The 20,406-nt window shown below is 45.5% G+C and overlaps 1 protein-coding gene across 1 annotated transcript in view; it reads left to right on the top strand.

The window, feature by feature from the left end:
- The window catches only part of ADAM19 (ADAM metallopeptidase domain 19), an 89,799-nt gene that overhangs the window by 26,822 nt on the left and 42,571 nt on the right, over positions 1-20,406 (top strand). Inside the window, exons 4-5 of the mRNA XM_055560638.1 lie at positions 8,307-8,385; positions 13,797-13,873. Of these exons, the coding sequence (XP_055416613.1) occupies positions 8,307-8,385; positions 13,797-13,873 (156 nt within the window). The remainder of the gene's footprint in view (positions 1-8,306; positions 8,386-13,796; positions 13,874-20,406) is intronic.

Raw genomic sequence — 20,406 nt, 5'->3', positions numbered from 1 at the left:
AGGACCAGGAGCTGGTCGGAAGGGTGCCAGGTCTTGTAGGAACTGGGAGAAGATGTAATGAGATGCGATCCGTGAAAAACAGTGTTGATTTAATGCATTGTTTGGATACTTCCTTAATAGGAGGAAAGGCAACATGCTTTGGCTTTACGCCAGGCTTGTGGGTGGCACCATCTTGCTTTGTGGCACTGCTTCTGGAGCTGGCCCTCTGGCAGCCACGATGCTTAACCCAAGTGAGTGATTGCAGTAGAGGAGATCTCCTACTCTTTACATCAGAAGTAACCTTTGAAGACCCCCCCTTCCTTGGTTTTCTGTTCCCTCAAAGAGAAACACCTCTGCTCAAGGAGTGCCTCTGCCTGTGGGCCCCTTATTTGGCTTTAGGTCCTTGCCTTTGGCATGTTGCTTTGTTTCCATTCCTTTGGAGTCAGAGGTGAAATGAGCACTGCTTTGGAAGTCTTGGTTCTGAGGCAGATTGAGCTCTCTCCTCCCCTTTTATTTCTTGCTCTTTGAAAACAAAAGACAACAAAACACTACTTACTGAATCTGTTATTTTGCCCCAAATATGGACACTAGCCATTATACTAGAATATCACTCTCTGCTTTTCAAAAGCTCTTCCCAATGTGTGCCTGTCCTGGGTATCACCATTTCCATTTGAGAGAAAGGGAAACTGAGGCTGGGGAGCTTGTGACGTGCTTAGTATTACCCCTCTAGTTAAAAAAATATGAATATAGAAATTTCCAAACATACCCAAAAGGAGAGAGACTAGTATTATTAAAACCTCAGAAACCCATTGTCTTGGTTTGAAAATTACCTAGTTTTACTCCATGTGCCCATAGATATGTGTGTGTGCACTCAGTCACTTAATTGTGTTCGACTCTTTGTGACCTCATGGACTGTAGCCTACCAGGCTCCTCTGTCCAGGCAAGAATACTGAAGTGGGTTGCCCTTTCCTTCTCTAGATCTTCCTAATCCAGGGATTGAACCCAGGTCTCTTGCATCTCCTGCATTGGCAGGCGAATTCTTTACCAACCGCACCACCTGGGAAGCCCATGTGCACTGCACATAGCTCAGATCAGATCAGACCAGTCACTCAGTCGTGTCCGACTCTTTGTGACCCCATGAATCACAGCACGCCAGGCCTCCCTGTCCATCACCAACTCCCGGAGTTCACTGAGGCTCACGTCCATCGAGTCAGTGATGCCATCCAGCCATCTCATCCTCTGTCGTCCCCTTCTCCTCCTGCCCCAATCCCTCCCAGCATCAGAGTCTTTTCCAATGAGTCAACTCTTCGCATGAGGTGGCCAAAGTACTGGAGTTTCAGCTTTAGCATCATTCCTTCCAAAGAAATCCCAGGGCTGATCTCCTTCAGAATGGACTGGTTGGATCTCCTTGCAGTCCAAGGGACTCTCAAGAGTCTTCTCCAACACCACAGTTCAAAAGCATCAATTCTTTGGTGCTCAGCCTTCTTCACAGTCCAACTCTCACATCCATACATGACCACAGGAAAAACCATAACCTTAACTAGTCCTGGAGAAAATGTTAGCAATGATATTTGTAGAAACAAATACTTTATACTTTGCAAAGAGTTCTTTTGCTTTTGTTCATTTTATTTAGCAGATATTCATAGATACTTTTCTAACTTTGTATAACAGTTCTATGAAGTAGAGTCTATTATTTCCCCATTTTATAGATGAAAAAACTGAGACTCAGAGAGGCTAACTGCTGCTGCTGCTGCTGCTGCTGCTAAGTTGCTTTAGTCGTGTTCGACTCTGTGCGACCCCATAGACGGCAGCCCACCAGGCTCCCCCGTCCCTAGGATTCTCCAGGCAAGAACACTGGAGTGGGTTGCCATTTCCTTCTCCAATGCATGAAAGTGAAAAAATAAAGTGAAGTCACTCAGTCGTGTCCGACTCTTCGCGACCCCATGGACTGCAGCCCACCAGGCCCCTCCGTCCATGGGATTTTCCAGGCAAGAGTACTGGAGTGGGGTGCCATCACCTTCTCCGAGAGAGGCTAACTAATTTGTCCAAATTCACAGAACTTAAAAATGTCATAGCTAGTATTTTGAATGTATTTTCTCATTTGATCCTGTCAGTGGGGCTATGAGATCATAATTATCACATTGTTTATTTGCAGTCTAGGAAACAGAGTTTAGGTGGCTTAAGTGAAAACATTTCTTTTTTTCACTAGTGAGCATTTGTCTAAGTTTTATTTATCTAATTAATGAGGGAACCAACAAAATGATAAAACTGGTTTAAAAATTGGATAGATAAGGGAAACATATATGTGTATATATACATATATATTTCAATAGTGGACAGAGAATGGTGAGATAACATTGCTAAATTACATATAAAATTGGTTAATATCCTAGGAGCAATAATATCATAACCTTGAGGGTTATCTTTTCTGTTAGGTGGAAATCCTTTGCATCGATGTTGTATCTTATTAAGTTTTTACAAGTTAACATCTACTCTTACAGGGTTTTACAAGAGCTGCCTTAATTAATTGTGAATAGTCTTTCAAAGCTACATTTCCCCCCATGGAGTCCAAAGAACCTCAGTCAGGCTTCTCAGAGTCTGCAGTTGGTCAGTGCTCTTGTATAACATTGAAAGGCACCACCGTGATCTTTTGCCTCATTTTCAGGGTTTGAAATGACAACTGGAGAGTTCAACTGGTACTGAAACCAACCCTGTCTGGGCCCTGGACTTGCCCTCTAGGTCGGGCTGGTGTCATCTTTAGATTTTGAGAGGGTGCTTTAGGAGGCTAGAAATGAGAAAAAGAATTAAGAATGTTAAAATTGGTACTCCAATGGAGTAGAATTCCCAGAGCCTGAAAAAGCATCACCTGGAAAAACTATTAAAAATTTAGATTTCTGAGTCCTTCTCTAGAAACATAAATTCCCAGTGGGGCCTGGGGTTTTATATTTTTCCACAGCATTTCCGGGTGTTGTTGTGTTACTGTGGCGAGTCCCATAATGATGGCATTAGGAATATGAGTGAGAAATGAAAGAGCCTGTGTTATCAGCACCACAGGTGGATGGGATAAGGGTGCTGCTCCCCCAGAGAGGAGAAGAGGGACCAGCACAGCTTACCTCCCAAGCACTACCAGTGTATAAGTGCCCCAGTACTCCTGAAAGAGCCAGATACGAAACAAGACCTGGGAGAAGGAGGTGTCAGTAAAAATAGCCACTGGGATGAGCAGACTAATGTTTGTTTATGCTGAGCTTGTCTGGGTAGGTTGTTTTTCAAGGTAGTTTGAAAATTGTTATCACTTTGTCTTCACTGATTTGCTTATCTGTGGTAGCAAGGTAGGGGGATTGAACTCAGGAAGATGTTTTGCAAATTTGTTTTAGTCCTGTCACTTCTCTTTCCCCAGAAGGAGTTTTAGAGAAACTTAGTTCTCTAAGTTTCTAAGAAGAAGTTTCTTAGAAGTTTCGAAGAAGCATTTGAAATTGGTCTGACAAGTCCATAGCCTTTAAGGGCTTGCCTGGTGGCTCAGTGGTAAAGAATCTGCCTGCCAAGCAGGCGATGTGAGAGTTTGATCCCTTGGTGGGGAAGATCCCCTGGAGAAGACTACCCCCTCCAGTATTCTTGCTGGGAGAATCCCATGGACAGAGGAGCCTGGCGGGCTGCAGTCCACAGGGTCGCAAAGAGTCTACACAACTTAGCGACTAAACAATAACATATAATCATTAAAGGGACAGTTCTGGATTTGAGGACTGTGAGCCTTGGAAAAGGTGAGTTATGGTCGAGTGTACAGTTTCCAGGCCACCATGCGCAATTCTGTTGTCCTTCTCTGAAGAGTGACCTTACATTTTATGTCCAGTAGTTGGAGGACAGTTTATTTTCCCAGTTGGATTTCAGAAGATGCAAAGAGTCAGGAGATTGCTTGAGGACTTTGGGGCCAGGGCAGCCAGGGTTCCTCCCAAAGTGAGCACTGTAGTGAGCCTTGGGATGGGGTGTGATTTCTGCCTGCCAATGGGCTTGTGAGCCCCGAGGGCAGGGGTGGGAGGCACTTCTTCAGAAACTGCTTTTCCATCAAAGCCAGAAAAAGGAGGGGGCGGGGTGGGAAATCTTGGATAGTCGTTCTCTCTTCCTGGACGCACATCACTCACAACTCGTTTCCTGAAAAACCTAATACACTCCAGTGGTGAGAGACGGCTTCCTGCAGATCTGCTGAGCCAGCCCCTTGTCAGAGAGGAGATGAGAACAAGATGTGGTTGGAGAAGGAACGGCTGGGCTGAGCTGGGCTGCTCAGGGGCTCTGCGGCCCCGTCTCTGAGGGGATCGTCTTTGGTGCTTAGAGCAGTGCCAAGGCACCACCTGGGCATGGGGACATAGATGGGCCTAGCTTGGGGGCACTGGGGAGCATTTAAAAGCAGGGTTTTATGAATCAGTACAATTGCACAGATGGTAGTGATGAAACATGACCCTTCCTTTTGCTTCTAGAAGGAAGGATGACCTTCCTGGCTAATATTGCAACCCCATTTGGGGAAAGGATTATTGAGAAAAAAAGCAACTGAAATAGCACTGAAGTCCTTACATGTCCATCCTCTTTATCTTGCCCTGTGCTTTGCTACCCCTTTGCTCTTCTCTGCATATATTCTCACATCTAAGAGCCAGGAGCCTCCTTTTTGTGGCATCACATGTTCTCAAAACTGCTGTCATCACCATGAAATTGTTCCTTGGACTACTGCTGACGATGTTTTCATTTTATGCTTCTGCTTTCTAATATGCTTTTTCCTCCCTTGGAGAAGGAAATGGCAACCCACTCCAGTAATCTTGCCTGGAGAATTCTATAGACAGAGGAGCCTGGCAGGCTACAGTCTATGGGGTTGCAAAGAGTCAGGCATGACTGAGCAACTATCACTCAGCTATCACTTCTAATAGAGACAGAGCAGACAGCTGCTTAAAAAGTGGTCTGGTCGAACAGACTTGGCTTTGAAACCTGCCTCTGACGCTGTGCTGTGACAGCTTGGACAAGTTACAGGTCTTGAGGTCGCAGTGTCCTCAGAGGTGTGTTGTGAAGGTGAAATGATTTCACGCTTAAATAAATACACATGAGCTATTTTGATGGCAACTTTTTGGGGTTTCTTTAGCTCAGAAAGATACAGGGTGCGATGGATGAGACAGGTGGATATTTCTGAAGTTTGCCTGCCTTAAATATATGTTGCAAACTTGTGGTCTAGGGTAGTGGTTCTGCATGAGAATCATTCAAAGAGTTATTACAACAGATGACTGGGCTCCAGTATCAGTTTCTGTGTTCTTCAGGCCATCTGGGATGAGGCCGGGCAATCTGCATTGTTTTTTTTTTTTTTGTTTGTTTTTAACAATCTGCATTTTAAACTAGTTCCTAGGTGATGCTGTTGCTGCTGATTCTGAAAAGGGCAGTTAGGTGGAAGAATTGTTTCTTGTAGACTCAGAAGACAGAATGAGGCCGGTGGGTACAGATTACAGAGAAAGGTAGCTTTTGGTTCAATGTAACAACTTTCTCTAACTACTGTATGTGGTCAGGAATAGAGTGGGTGGTCTGGAGATGTCCAGTGCAGGATGGCCATTTGGCAGATTCCTACACAAGGTAAAGGATTCATTTGTTTGTTCATTTATCCATTCATCCACTTTTTCACAGAATAAACCTACCTGGTGCTAGGAGCTGAGGAGAAGCCTTGAACAAGGCAGCCGTGTGCTCCCTGCTCTCAAGGAACACATAGTCTAGCCAGTTTGGCTTAATGATTCTTGAGGTCTCTCTCAATGCTGAGGCTCTGAGTGACAGAGGCAGAACCTCAGAACAAGAAGGTGTAGAAAGATGCTCACCCTTCTGAGGACATGTGGCTGAGAACCGACAAGAATTTGGACTCCTCTGAGGTTGTCTGGATTGCTCTCTTTTTTGGATCATCCTGGTGTTACTAGATGAACATTCCACCCCACCCCTCAACTCCCAAGATGTAGAAGAGGCTGAGGATGTGTTTCCAGGAGTACGCTTACTGTGGGAACATTCACGTCTGGCACCCGGGATGAACCATTAGATTCTGAACTCCTGACTGGCCGTCCATTATGCAGTCTGTGAAGTAGACCACAGAAATGAGCTGCAGAATGAGCTCATTGTTTTCTCGCCTCTTTCAAGTGATATACTGGGGAGTTAATGGCTGGGGGGAGTTGGAAGGAAATAGGTAAATTCCGCCAGTTTTTCTCAGTTCTTCCCATCACAATCCCTGTTGAAAGCAATTGTGATAATCACTAATGTTTCCTGAGCTCCACTCTGAGCCAGGCCTGATTTTACGTTCTTTTCATGCATTATGTCATTTTACTCTGATGACAACTCTGTTGAGCAGAAGGGTTTTTGCAGAAGAGGAAACAGAGGTTCAGAGAGGTAAAGTAACTCCCTCCTGGCTATAGAGATAGCAAATGTCAGAGCAGGGGCTGAAGCTTAGTCTCTCAGATTCCACACCATGCCCTAAGCTCTTAGCATGCTCAGTGACTACCTCCTTCACTCACTCACTCATTCATTCATTCAGTAATTAGTTAACACATCCTTCCTTTGAGTAAATGTTAAGCATTGGTATATACTGGTGAGCAAACAGCTTGGCCTCTGTCCTCCTGGGGCTTAGAGTCTATCTCCTTCAGACAAATGAGTGACTCTTCCCTTAGATCCTTGGCTGGTTAGATGTTAAGGAGAAAGAGGAAGAAAGAATCTGGCAATTTAGCTACTGACCCAAACTTGCCATGTAAATTGGAGTTTCTCTACACAAACTAGGTTTTCTGCTCTGCTTTGTTTTTACATCTCCCTGTTGGGTTTCTTTTCTTCTTGTTCAAGGCTGGATGTTGAAAGGCCTGATATCGTGCAGGAGAATATCTTTGTGGCATTTGCCTTCTGACTGTACTCTGGGGGCGGAGGGGAATCTGAGAGTCTGGAGTCCCAGAACTTAGAGCTGGAAGTGACTCTGGAGTGACCCTAGAAACCCTCTTCAGTGACCCTGTCTTGTGGGAAATGTCACCTCTTACAAAACCAGGGTGGTCCCTGAGGATTCCTTTGGCTTTCTGTGCTGGCATCAGCTTGTATTTTTTTCTTTTTTAAAAGGCAGTTTCAAATTAGATTTTCTGTTTTCAAAATAAACACATGATGATTATTTTTTTAAATCAACCAGTTTTTCAGAAATATACAGCTTACATTGTGAACATCTTCTGTAATCCCCTGAGATCACTACCACTACTGATAGGCATGTCCTTCTCCAGCTATTATCAATGCATGCCCTAGGGTATACTGCTATTACTTTTTCATTTAAAGGGATTTGAAAAGTACATACTTTCCTGAAATTTTTCTTTATCTGACTCCATTTTAAACATCTTGCCATAGTAAAAGATATAGATCCACTTAATTCTTTTTTGTTAGACTCCAGTTTTTAATGATGCCTTCCATTAAAAACCATTTTGCTTCCTGACCTCGATTTTCTTTAGATTCATTCTGCTTTTAATGTGGCTGAACTAGTTGAAGAATCCATTTGGCATTTTTAGTTCTCTTTTAACTTTCAGAGAAATTCTAAAAGCCTTATTCGGGGGTCACCTTGCCTTGGGCGAGGGATTCTTAACCTCAGCTTCTAGAGGTCTGTAACAGGAGAGAAACCAACATCCAGTTTTAGAAAGGAAAAAAAAAGAAATATTGAAAAGGCAACACATAGTACCAGGTCACAGGAAATCTGAACCATTAGGTCTCATAAAAGATGGGCACAGGAAACTTCCAGAATCCTTGTAGCAGGAACAAGGAGCAGATAAATGGCTCCCATCTGTTACGTTCTTGCGGCATTACTCCATTGGCTTGGCTTGCACAATGGGCCAAGGCTAGGTAAGATACCTTGATTGTCAATCTTAACAAAACCTGCAACAGGGAGGAGGGATTCCCTTAAAGAATGGTTGGTGTGCTGATACCAAAAGTTAGTGGATGTGCTGGGAAAATAATCAATTAAGGTATACAGTAGGGTCCATAGACCCTGGGAAATTCTGTGAGTGTGTTTGCACATGATCTTCCCAGGACCCAGAACAAATTAAGATCTAATATCACTGCTTTGGTGGTCAGCAGCATCTGGTTGTGGCTGAATTAACTGATGATCCCAGTGAACACAAAATTCATAACAAACTTCATTCTGTTTTTCTTTTTATTCCTTAAGCCCTTCCATAAGGCTGCCCTATTCCTTCTGCATGGAGATGCTTGGGGGTGGTTCTACCAGGTTCAGTTAGAATCTCTGGCTACTGTTCCCAGGAGGGTAAAGTCTATCTTCTAAGGAGGCAAATGTCTTTTTTTATTCTATTCAGGCACCTTTTTGCTCCAGCCTACACAGAAACGTGTTACACTCCAAGTGGCGACGCTCAAACCACCACCCTGAAATCCGAGGTAAGTTCAAATCAACACATTATCTCCCAGGCAGCTTCCCTGTCCCAACCCCACCCCTAGGAAGCCAGGAGAGAAGCTCAGTGGAGACAATGCCTCCTCTGAAGGAACTGATTCCCTGATTGAGATACAGGGAATGAGCAGGAAAAACAACATATGAATTTGTTGTTTCATGGATTTATAACGCTTTGCTGGCTAAAAAGGTGAAACAAACCATATTTTTAAGCTTATTGCATCTGATTAAAATTGATACAAATCACTGTATTACCCACTTTTTAACAAAAATATAAGTAAAAGAAATGATTTCCCAGTCAGGTGTTAGTTGCTTTTTCACATGGGTAAGTAAAGTTTTGTGGTCTGCTTTGTCAGTGTGAGTTTAGGATGTGAAGATTTTCTTATTTTGCTGCTATTTTCATATTGGCTATTTTTCTCCCTCAAAGTTGAATCTGGGTGTTAGTACAGAAATTTAAGGAAAAAAAAATTTTCTTTAATTCATTTATTTTTAGCTATGTTGGGTCTTAGTAGCAGCGTTCGGGCTCTCTAGTTGTGGTGCGTGGGCTTAGTTGCCGCCCGTCATGCAGTATCTTAGGCTTCCCTGGTGGCCCAGCAGTAAAGATTCCACCTGCAATGCAGGAGACAAGGGTTTGATCTCTGGTCTGGAAAGATCCCCTGGAGGAGGAAATGGCAGCCCACACCAGTATTCTTGCCTGGGAATTCCCATGGACAGAGGAACCTGGTGGGCTGCAGTCCCTGGTCTTGCAGAAGAGTGGGACATGACAATAGCAACTAAACAGCAACAACAGGTTGGATCTTAGGTCCCGGACCAGGAATCGAACCCATAGCCCCTGCATTGAAAGATGAATTCTTAACCACTGGGCCACCAGGGAAGTCCCTTGCACAAAAATTTGTCATTTAAAAGCTGGTCTTTCAGTTTTAGTCTTTTGGTTTGCTTCATCATGCCATTTGGTCACCGGTGGACATTTAAGCTCGTGAATCACACACATTTCATGATTTGCTAGCTTTTCCTAGAGGGGACCTGTTAGAATTTGTAGGATTAGAGTCAGTTCAGTTCAGTCAGTTGCTCAGTCGTGTCTGACTCGGATAAGAGTAGTGGTTCTCAATTAGGAGTGATCTTGGTTTAAGTCATTTCTTAAAAACCTTTGTTGAATATGTTGGTAACTAACATAATAAAGCAAGGAAAATATGCTTCATGATGATTTATACCAGTTTTAATCAGGTGCAAATAAACTAAAATGTTCTGTTTGTTTCTTTGACCATTTTAGCCAACAAAGGATGGGAGGCTTGGCAATGTGTGGAGATAGTTTGGGTTGTCATGACTGGGAGGTGGCTGCTTCTGTCTGGTGGGTAGGGGCCAGGGGTGTGCCAGTTACCCTCCAGGGCACAGGCATCCCTCCACAGCAGTTATCCTGTCTCAAATGTCAGTGGTGCCCAAGTTGAGAAATTCTAGATTTGAGTGATCCTTCTCAGACTCTATTCTTGCCTGGAGAATCCCATGGATAGAGGAGCCTGGCAGGCTACAGTCCATAAGGTCACAAAGAGTCGGACACGACTGTAGCGACTTAGCACTCTCAAACTCTATGCCAAAGAGCAGGGGTGAAGGAGAAGGGAAGATGGATGCAGGCAGGAGGGGCAGTGTCTTTTGCTTCTGGGATCGGGCATCATGGGCTTTCATGGGTTCAGACCTGGGAGGTGTGCTGTGTAGGCAGCACAGTGCCTCAGTGCCCCTCCAACAGCTTCCTGTGGAACCCGAGATTCCCACATGACTCTGTCTTTAAAATAGTCCTGCCAGTCTTTAGAATAGCCTAGAAGACAATGACAGCCACTGTCAGTTGTTAACAGCACAGATGAGTTGATCAGAGCACCCTTGAGTGAGGAGAGGGACCCAGGACGGTTATGTTTCGGTGGGGTCTGTGAGGTCTGAAGTAAGTAGGGACTGCGGGGCTATGTTGGATCTTTGGATGTGAGGATCAGTGCTGCCTTCTTCACTGAGACCTTCCTGGATGGGGAGGGAGTGGCCAGTGCCTGCAGCAAAGTAGCCCGTGTCCTTTCATCTCTGGGAGAACTGGCCAGCTGTGGCTCTACACCTTTGTCATGGCCCCTGGTTGAAACTTCTTCCTCCCTTCAGACTTCGGTTCTCTGTCTCCAGCGAGATGGGAGGGGACGGACAAGCCTTGGAAGCCCCTCGCCATTATGACCTCACAAAGCACCCTCCTCTGAGTTGGGCTCTTGCACTTCTGTACCCAGAGCCGAAGAATGGTTCTCAGTGCATGAGTTTGCCATGAGCTCATGCTTCCTGCTACGAAAGCCCCCTCAGGGTGGCCCCCTCAGGCCGAGAAACTGAGAAGGAATGCGATGATTTCATGGCTGTTGTGTTCATGTGCTTGTTCTTTGTGCTCTCTGGATTGGGCAGAGATGTTGTGAGGGCCTTTGACAGAGGGCAGTGAGAGAACTTCCCCTCCCTCCCAGACAGCCCCTCCTTCCCAAAGGTCTCGTTGACCAGAGCGCATCCCAGCTAAAGTAGGGGTGACTCTGTTTTCTTGTTCAGTACATCCCCTCCTCCTGGGCTCTTGCAAAGCCCCCACCCAGTCCCGGGGGCTACCAGTCAGTATTCTTATTTGGGAGCTGAATACTCAAAGAGAAATGGGAATGGAATAAACCACTTAGCTTCAGCTGACCCAAGTGTTGTAGACCACACTCTCCCGAAAAACTTGGCTGGGGGTAGTGGGAGTTCTGGGAACCTGATCCTGCTCATTGCCAGGCCGGTGGGTTCCAGCCCTGATCTAGGTCAGGTCACTGGGGGAATGGAGTGTTCCACTAGAACAAGTTGCAGACTTTGGGGTCTGAAGCCAGGGTTTTAGTCTTGGATTTAACCAGCTGTGTGGCCTGAAAAACCCTTTCAGCCTTGTTAATGTTGAGTTTCCTCATCTGAAAATTGGATATGCTAAGATACGACTCTCAGGGATATGGAAGGGTAAGATGAATCACTGATTTTTATGGGAATTTATAAGCATCTCTTCCAACACTACATTTTACAGATGCGGAAATTGAGAGGAGATGGGAAAAAGGAGCATCCCTTTTTGCTTGCTCTCAGTGAGCAGCAAGGCTTAGACCAACACCTCAGTCTGGGTCAGTGTTGGAAGATAATAGAACTTTTTTTCTTTTTTTAATATTTATTTGACTGTGCTGGGTCTTAGTTACAACATGGAAACTCTTAGTTGCAGCATGTGGGATCTAGTTCCCTGACCAGATATTGAATCCCGGCCCCCCCCACCCCCCCCACCCGGCCTTGGGAGCATGGAGTCTTAGCCACTGGATCTCCAGGGAAGTCCCAATAATAGAGCTTTGACAAACTAAGCCCATGTACTTTGCTGGGTCTGCTTTTGCTAAGATAGGCCGAGCATGGAGCCTGAAATCAGGCTGCTGGGGTTTGCATCTCCACTTTGCACTGTGGCCTTGTGAATGACTTGAAACCTCTCCAACTTTAGTTGAGAGTGAGAGTAAGAGTATCTACCTCATAATACTATGATCAGAATTAAAGGAGAAAAAAAAAATCTATGTAAGTTGTTTATCCAAGAGCAGTAGCTGGGTAGATGTTAGCTCTTGTTGTTAATAACAGTAAATGGCAGGCGTTATTATGCCACGCAGTGATGTGTGTGAAGACCCTTTATATATTTAAAGCATGCTACACTGCCGTCACACCTAGAGCTGGGTGGTACTGGAACTGGAGAATGTAGACAAATGGCTTACTTAGCTGTCTCCTGGTTCACATGCCAGCCTGCTGGGGACCAGGGAACAACCGCAGACAAGTGTGGTCCTGGTGATGGCTCACTCAGACTGTTGTTATGTGGGTGAATGCCGGACATTCCTGATTGGCCCTGCTCACAGGACGTTGGTGGGGAAAGATAAGGCTTCCGTATCTGCAACTACATAGTTTACATCCTTTTTAAGACCTTAGAACCAGACTGTGCTCTGGGGATTTTACCTTTTTTCTCTTTGCTCCAACTTATCTCTTTTGACCTATTTGGGACGAAGTTTATAGGAATGTGTCCCTTGTTATCACCCATAGGTCTGCTGAGGACAGCCCTGGTTTGTGTCTGTCTGTCTGGTTTAGCGCTTTATCACTCTCAGCAGAGTCCTGCTTTGCCTTATAAATACTCTGGCTACCCTACTTATCAAACATTCTGCTGACACCTCAAACTTTATTTCAAGCCATTCTTTATGATTTTTATCTTTGTATGACTTTTAAACTACGACTGGCTCTCACAAGACGCTAAGTCCTGTGAAACCTGGACTCTACTCACTGTTATGTCTTAGGGAGGGCCTAGCCCTGGGCCCGGCACATCGCAGTGTGTAGCCAGGAGGAATCCAGCTGGGTTGGGAAGACCAGATGGCCGTGACATATGCTCTGGTGAGAGCACAGCAGCAGACCTGCAAGTGTCCATGGACACAGGTGCAAAATCAGGTCTGGTCCAGGTGTGCAGGGGATTCAAGGGAGGCAGGGAAGATGGGTGAGAGATCAGTTTCCTAGGGCCGCTGTAGCAAAGTACTGTAAACTTGGAGGTTTAAGACAATTAGAAATGTGTTCTTTCACATCTCTGAAGGCTAGAAGTTCAAAACCAAGGCCGTGCTCTCACTGTAGTCTCTAGGGAGGGATCCTTCGTAGCCTCTTGCAGCTTCTAGTGGCTCCTGGCCATCCTTGGCACCCATTGGCTTCTAGTTTCATCACTCTAATCTCTGCCTCTACCTTCAAATGGCCTTCTTCTTGGTGTGTGTGTATCAGTGTCCTTTTCTCTTTTTATAAGGATTCTAGTCCAGTATTGCCTCATCTTGATTTAATTACATCTGCAAAGACTCTGTTCCAAGTAACGTCACATTCTGAGGTTTTGAGTAGATATGGATTTTTTTTTGTCTGTACCACATGGCCCGTGGGATCTTAGTTCCCTGATAAGGATCAAATCTGTACCCCCTGCACTGGAAATGCAGAGTGGGTAGACGTGAATTTTGGTGGGGACACAGTTCGGCTCTCACGGGGGTGGTCACAGAGGTGACTCTAGTGGTGAGGCAAGCTTTTCGGAAGCCAGTGTTTCCTGTGACCAGCATCATGTTATAGAAAGAGATCTGAGATCCTGGCTTCTCCAACCAGCAGAGAGACTTTCAGCAAATTCCTTTGCTTCTCTGAGCCTTGGCTTCTTCATCGATTCAGTGGGGGTGATGGCATCTGCCCTGTCCCTCCTCCCAGGAATATCATGAGGATCAAATAAAACAGTGGCTGGGAAAGCGCTTTACAGATCTAAGGTTACGGTAGGTGTACAGTCATCCCTGACTATCTCAGAATGCCAGCATGGCTGACTTGTCAGTGTCCTGTGGTCTGACTGCCACTCTCTCCTTACTAGGATCACTGCTTTTACCACGGGACAGTGAGGAAGGCGGAGCAGTCCAGTGTCATGCTAAGCACCTGCCGGGGAATGAGGTAAGAGGCCCTGACAGTGCAAGGGGCACCTGGCTCTCTCCCTAAGAATGGAGTGTTTAGGACAAGTGGGGCTGGCCTTGGGCAGGGACTTTGAGAAGCTGTCCATAGAGAATGTGTGCAAGCCAGCTCTGAGAAAGGCTGAGCTCGGGAGGGATAAGGGAAATGATAATCCTTCATGATGATGATAAAAATAACCCACAAATTCACTGGGATTGAGCATACTCTTTCCTGAGGAACTTGAGGTTTTATTATTATTTGGGTATGGAGAAGCCAACAGAGTAGGAGACAACTGCCATTAGAAAGATGGTTGTACTCAAGATCCCAAGAGGTTGGGGTGTGCCATGCTTGGTGGGGGGCCCAAGGGTCACTCAGGAGGCAGAGGGGGAGAAGGGAATATGGGCAAGAGTCTTTATTATGGTTTTTATGGGAAGGAACAGGCAAGGTGGGGTAAGCAGCTTAGGAATGGTAAGTTTGAATAGTTTCAATGGGATCTGGGGCATGGGGCTGTCGCTAGGTGCCTGGTACCTGGCCCTGGGGTGAACAGGCAAGGGGTTGGTGGCCCAGAGAATGAGATCCCCATTGGAACAGCACGCTGTGCTCACTGGTGAATTCTGTCTCAGGGAATTGGCTAACCCTGGGGGCAGGGGCAAGTCCCCAGATGTCAAAGCACCAAAGTACAGGACATAAAGGAAATGGTTCATACACTTGAAATTGATGAGTTTGAGCATTTATTTCCACTTCTCCTTTGCTCTTCTCCAGTAGAAGTGCTTATAAGCAGTAAAAAGGGAAATGGGCAGCTAGTGAAAAGAGCAGGAAGAGAACGGAGGAGCAAGGATAATCTTCAGGACAGGAAATGAGGTGAAAAGTTCCATCTAGGTGGCATGTTGGAAAGAGAGTGACTTCATTCTCTGAGCCAGACAACCTGGCTTTGAGCCAATAGCTGTTGACCAGCTAGGTCACTTGTAAAATGTGGGTAAGGGAAATAGACCTCTGTCGTGTTGTGAGGATTGCACATTGAGATAGCACAATAGCATAGATTGTGCTAATAGAAAGCTAACTGGCCTGTACATACGGGCACTTGGTCACCTCCCAGACCCTTGCTTCTTAGGTGAGGCCCACAGAGGTGCATCATCAACATCACCTAGGAGCTTGTTCAAATGCAGTATCTCAAGTCCCACCCAGACCTACTGGATCATATTTTTTTTTTTTTACCAGGATCCCCAAATGACTCGTGTGCAAGTTATGGTTTATACCTGAGTATGTGTGTCCCTTGAGAATATGAATTCTGTCTCAATATCTGTTTCTCTCCTCCAGCCTACCCTGGTGCTTTGCATATAGTAGGATTTATACGTCTATTGAAGTAATATCATTTATTTATACTTTTCCCACCCTCCCTTCCTTTTGGAAAAGGGATGATGATCTGAAAAACTTAATTGTCTATACTAATTGCCTCAGTTTTAATTGCCTATACTATGTAGTACCTGTACCCAGTGTGTTGGTACACTAGCTCTGTGAAAACAAAAACAGAAGAAAAGCCCTTATTTTTAGCATTTGCCAATATAGTGATAAAAATATTCCCACCATGACCAATTCAAAGCTGTCAATGTGATGTTACTAAAGGCATCATTGGGAAGATTTATACATGTTCGCTCTCATGAGCCCGAAGGAGGTGTTGCTACTGTACCCTTCCTCTCTCTTGATTGATTCAATAATTGTTTCTTTTTTTAAATTAATTTTTATTGGAGTATAGTTGATTTACAGTGTTTTGGGTTAGTTTCTGCTACACAGTAAAGTGAATCAGTTTTACATATCCACTCTTTTTTAGTTTCTTTTCCGATATAGGTTACTAGGGAGTATTGAGTAGAGTTCCCTGTGCTGTACACTAGGTACTTATTAGTCATCTATTTTATATACAGTAGTGTATATATGTCAATCCCAATCTCTCAATTTATCCCTTCCCCCACTTTTCCCCATTGGTAACCATAAGTTTGTTTTCTGCATCTGGGACTCTGTTTCTGTTTTGTAAATGAGTTCATTTGTACCATTTTTTTTTTAGATTCCTTATATAAGTGATATCATAATATTTATCTTTGACTTACTTCACTCATTATGGCAGTCTGTAGGTCCATCCTTGTTGCTGCAAATAGCATTATTTTGTTCTTTTTTATGGCTGAGTAATATTGCATTGAATATATATACCACAGCTTTTTTTATCCGTTCATCCATCGATGGACATTAATTACTCCTTTCATTCAGCAAGTTAATATTGGCTGTCTGTTCTCTGCCAGTGCCCTACACAGGTGGAGGGAAGGCAGGCATATAAAAGTAATTTCCTGAGCCCTCAGTCTCTTGTCTGTAAAGTGGGCATGGATGATAGGCATGGTGGAAAATGCTAAGTGCTAAAGCATGCAGACAGGATTATTATCATCTTGCCACAGTGAAGCCATTCTGAGACTAAAAAAAAAAAAAAAAAAAAGGCTTACATGCCAATGTGAGGCCCATCATGCTGCTGATCTCACGTGTTTGTTTATAAATCAAGCCATGTCTCCTCTGTAAGGCTTCAGGCTGAGTTGGCCGGAGGGAATTAGGCAGGAAACAAGCTTTGGCTGGGAGGCCATAACAGTGGCCCCAAATCCCCCGCTTAAGTGACCTGATTGAGCCCAGCCAACTCCCAGTGGTGTTTACAGGCCCAGCCACCACCACCTGCAGCCTGCAAGTAAACAACGTCTGTCCCAAGGAGGACGAAAGGGAACATGCAGGTGCGACTCACTTCTCTCGGCCTCTTCCTCTGTCCTCTTGGTCTGCAGCAGTGGGAACTTGGCCCAGACTCTTATAAATCACTCCCACAGCCGTGCTGACAGGGGAGAACCAAGTGAGCCATCCATGTGTTTCTGTTTTGCATGCTTACCTCTGGTGGGGTCCACCCGCCTTATTTTCCCAGCCTTCTCGCTATACACGTTCAGAAACCAGGGGTGTCTGTGGGCCTGACTGATTTAAGAGCTGGAAATGCAAGCCAGATGGCTCAATTCAGACTCTGGAGAAGGAGCAGCTGCAGCAGCAGCAGGCTTCAAACCCATGTAGCCCTCACGTTGTCCCCCCATCAAGGCTCATAAAGTGATGCTGCAATGGAAAATCTCCATAGCAATTGTGCTTCTCTCCTGGAAACAAGCACTTTGTGATTTGGAGAAAGTAGGTAGGATTTATACCAAATAGGATCCTCAGGGTGATGATCCAAATCCAGAGGAATTCAGCTGAGTTTCTAGGCTGTTGCTGGGTCCCCTCTTCTCCCCCAAGCAGTTCTTTAGTCTAATTTAACTGAAGAAGTAATACAGGATCATAGTAAAAATAAATTCAAATAATACAAAAATGTACAGTGGAAAAGGTCTCTTCCTGTTTCCTGAATCCCTCTCCCCAGAGGTAGTCATTGTTAACCACTTTCTTGTGTTTCCTTTTAGAAATACTCTTTCCAAAAAGAAACATGGATATGTGATATATAATGCTTTGTAATCTTGTTTAGGTCACTGACCCCTTTGAGATTTGAGTGGCAGCTGTGGATACTTACAAACTACACCAAAGAAAAGATGTGGCACATCATTTCTTAGGGATGTTTAGTATTCACTGGAGAAGGGCACGGCAACCCACTCTAGTATTCTTGCCTAGAGAATTCCGTGGACAGAGGAGCCTGGTGGGCTACAATCCATGGAATTGCAAAGAGTCAGACATGACTTAGTGACTGATAACAGCATAGTATCCACAGTCCCCAAGCCTGTCTTCTATGAAGGACTCATCTTCTAAATGTCCTGCAAAGCATCTTGTGTGCACAAATGCTTTACAGATTCACACAAAGTAGGAATGTTAGGAGCAGTGATTATTTGTGAGGGAATTTAGGCATTACTGGGCTGAGATGTCCTTGGCTGAACCTGTGGGATGTGGTGGACACTGTGTGTACTTGTGTGTGCCCACGTGTGTGTCCCCAGCTTACCCCGCTCACTGTCTGTCTGTCAGCAGGAGAGGTATTGATTGCAGTAAAAACATTTTTTTAACCTGAATGATCAGTCTATTTGTCAAGGAAATACTCATTAAAAATGATCATTATATAGCTAATGGGTGTGTTAAACATTCAATTAATACAAAGAGCGTAAAACTAAACAAAGTAAAAATTCTTTATCCTGTCCTGCCCTTTCAGTCAACCTCATTTCCCATCTGTAATCACTGTTGGAGGGGTATAGTGCAGTGCAAAGTGCAGTCCCTCAGTCATGTCCAACTGTTTGCGACCCCATGGACTGTAGCCCACCAGGCTCCTCCATCCATGGGATTCTCCAGGCAAGAGTTGGAGGGGTATACATAATTGAAATACATAATCGTGTATGCTAAGTCGCTTCAGTCGTGTCCGACTCTGTGTGACCCCATAGACGGCCTCCTACCAGGCTCCCCCGTCCCTGGGATTCTCCAGGCAAGAACACTGGAGTGGGTTGCCATTTCCTTCTCCAATGCAGGAAAGGGAAAAGTGAAAGTGAAGTCGCTCAGTCACGTCGGACTCTTAGCGACCTCATGGACTGCAGCCTACCAGGCTCCTCCATCCATGGGATTTTCCAGGCAAGAGTACTGGAGTGGGGTGCCATTGCCTTCTCCGAATCATGAGATATATATGATTTCTTTAATCCAAATGAGATTACCCTGTACATACCATTCTGTCCGTTTTTCCCCCCCTCAATTTAACATTATGTCTTAGACACACATAGATCAAAATCATTCTTTTAATAGTTGCATAGTATCTTATGTACTAATGCCTGGCAGGTTTAATTACATGTAAAGTTTCTCAGAGACACAGTAGATCATCTGTGGTCATCTGCTTGATGCATCGCTCAGATTATAGCAGACGTGTCCTCCGTGCTCTGGGGCCCACACTCACTGTGCTTGTACCTTATCCCAGCTCCCTGGACTCAGACTCTGTGGGGGAGAGTACGAAGCTGAGAGTGAGCACGGGAGGATGTGTGTGAACGTGTGTGTGTGATGGCTTAGAAGGAGCTCACAGTTCAGAGTCAAGAGATCTGAGTTTCAGATCTCGCCTCACACCTCTCGGCTGTGTGATCTGTTGAGTGTTTCTCTCCCTGCTTGATTTCATTTCCTTCTGGCTTTACATTGGCCAGGCTGTTGCCTCCCATGAGCCTCACTTAGCCCTCTAGATGGTGCCCATGGTGCAGAAATGGATCCTGGGTGGGGGGCTGAGGGTGGCGTCAGGGCCCCGCCCATAAGTAATGAGGCCGGACAAGGAGGCCTGGGATATGCCCCTAGCTCCTCACTCAGTGACCTTGGGCACGTTCCTGTGTCTCTGGGTTTTTGTTCCTCTTGTCTGAGAAAGGAGGGTAGACCAGACCATGAAAAGGATCCTTCAGTGTCGGAAGTTCTGCACCACAGGGAGAGTAGGCAGAGTTTTGGGAGGCGGGTCGCCTGGGAGAGAAGAAGCCAGTCTGTGCCTGTCTGCCCCTTTGCCCACCTGGCCTTCCTGCTGCAGAACAAATAAGGCAGCCACCTGTGTGTCAGGCACCGAGTAAACCCTCACAGGGCGGCGGCAGGTTGTGCCAGGTGTGGATTCTGGAGTCAGGCAGTTCCTGCTTTAAAGCCTGATGCCTTGCTTCAGATCTCTTGCATTAGTTTTCTCATCTATAAAATGGGAACAACAGTAGTGACGTCATTGGTGGGTTTACACTAGATGATGAGTGCAGCCTCCTTGAGAGCAGGCATTTTTTTTTTTTTTTTTTTTTTTATAAGCCTGCTGCATCCGCAGAGCCTAAAACTGTTCCTGGCACACATTAGGTGCACACAGCACACATGTGTTGAATGGCTACTGATAAGATGCTTTGTACCAGTCCGGTATGTAATACATGCCCAATGACTGTTAGCTGTCCTTTTAAAATACTACCCTAATGGTTAGTAAGCACTGCCTACGACTTCAGTTTTCATAGCAGCCTTGTGAGAGGGCAGTCTTGTTGAGTGCTGTGCCCCACAGCTAGCAGACAGCAGAGCCAGACTTTGAACCAGGTATGTCCCCCCTCCGAGCCCAGCCTCTCCGCTTGTGCCTTGCCACCCCCATCCCGGAGGGATCACATCACCCACGTGCCTTCTTGGCTCCCCTCAGTGCTGCCTTTGAAACTCCCTCCTTCTCACTTGCACGTACATTTTGAGGGAAGGAAAGAAGGGTGATGGAGTGATTACCTCTTAAGGAAGCTCTGGATGTGGCCTTGTAGGCTGTGTCCCCTTTAGGTTTAGCTCTGAATGGGCTAATTCTCAAGAAGCTGTTCTCAAACCTAGGTCCTGGAAGGATGCATTTGGGCGAGCCCAGCAGTCATTCAGGGGTTAAATCCACTGCCTGCCTGACCTGCCCTGTCAGGCTTCCTCTGTACAATTTCATTTGTATTAAGCTCTCAACAATGAGGAATAGGATGCAGAGCAGAGTGGAGAATTGCGTGTGAGGTCCTGGCCACCCAGCCTCCTGGGTCCCCCTCCCAAGCCCCCACCCCCATCCCCAGGCG

The sequence above is a fragment of the Bubalus kerabau genome, chromosome 1 (genome assembly GCF_029407905.1).
Source record: "Bubalus kerabau isolate K-KA32 ecotype Philippines breed swamp buffalo chromosome 1, PCC_UOA_SB_1v2, whole genome shotgun sequence".
NCBI classification, from domain to species: domain Eukaryota; kingdom Metazoa; phylum Chordata; class Mammalia; order Artiodactyla; family Bovidae; genus Bubalus; species Bubalus kerabau.
Note: the sequence above shows the minus strand (reverse complement) of the source record. Positions and strands in the feature narration are given on the sequence as shown.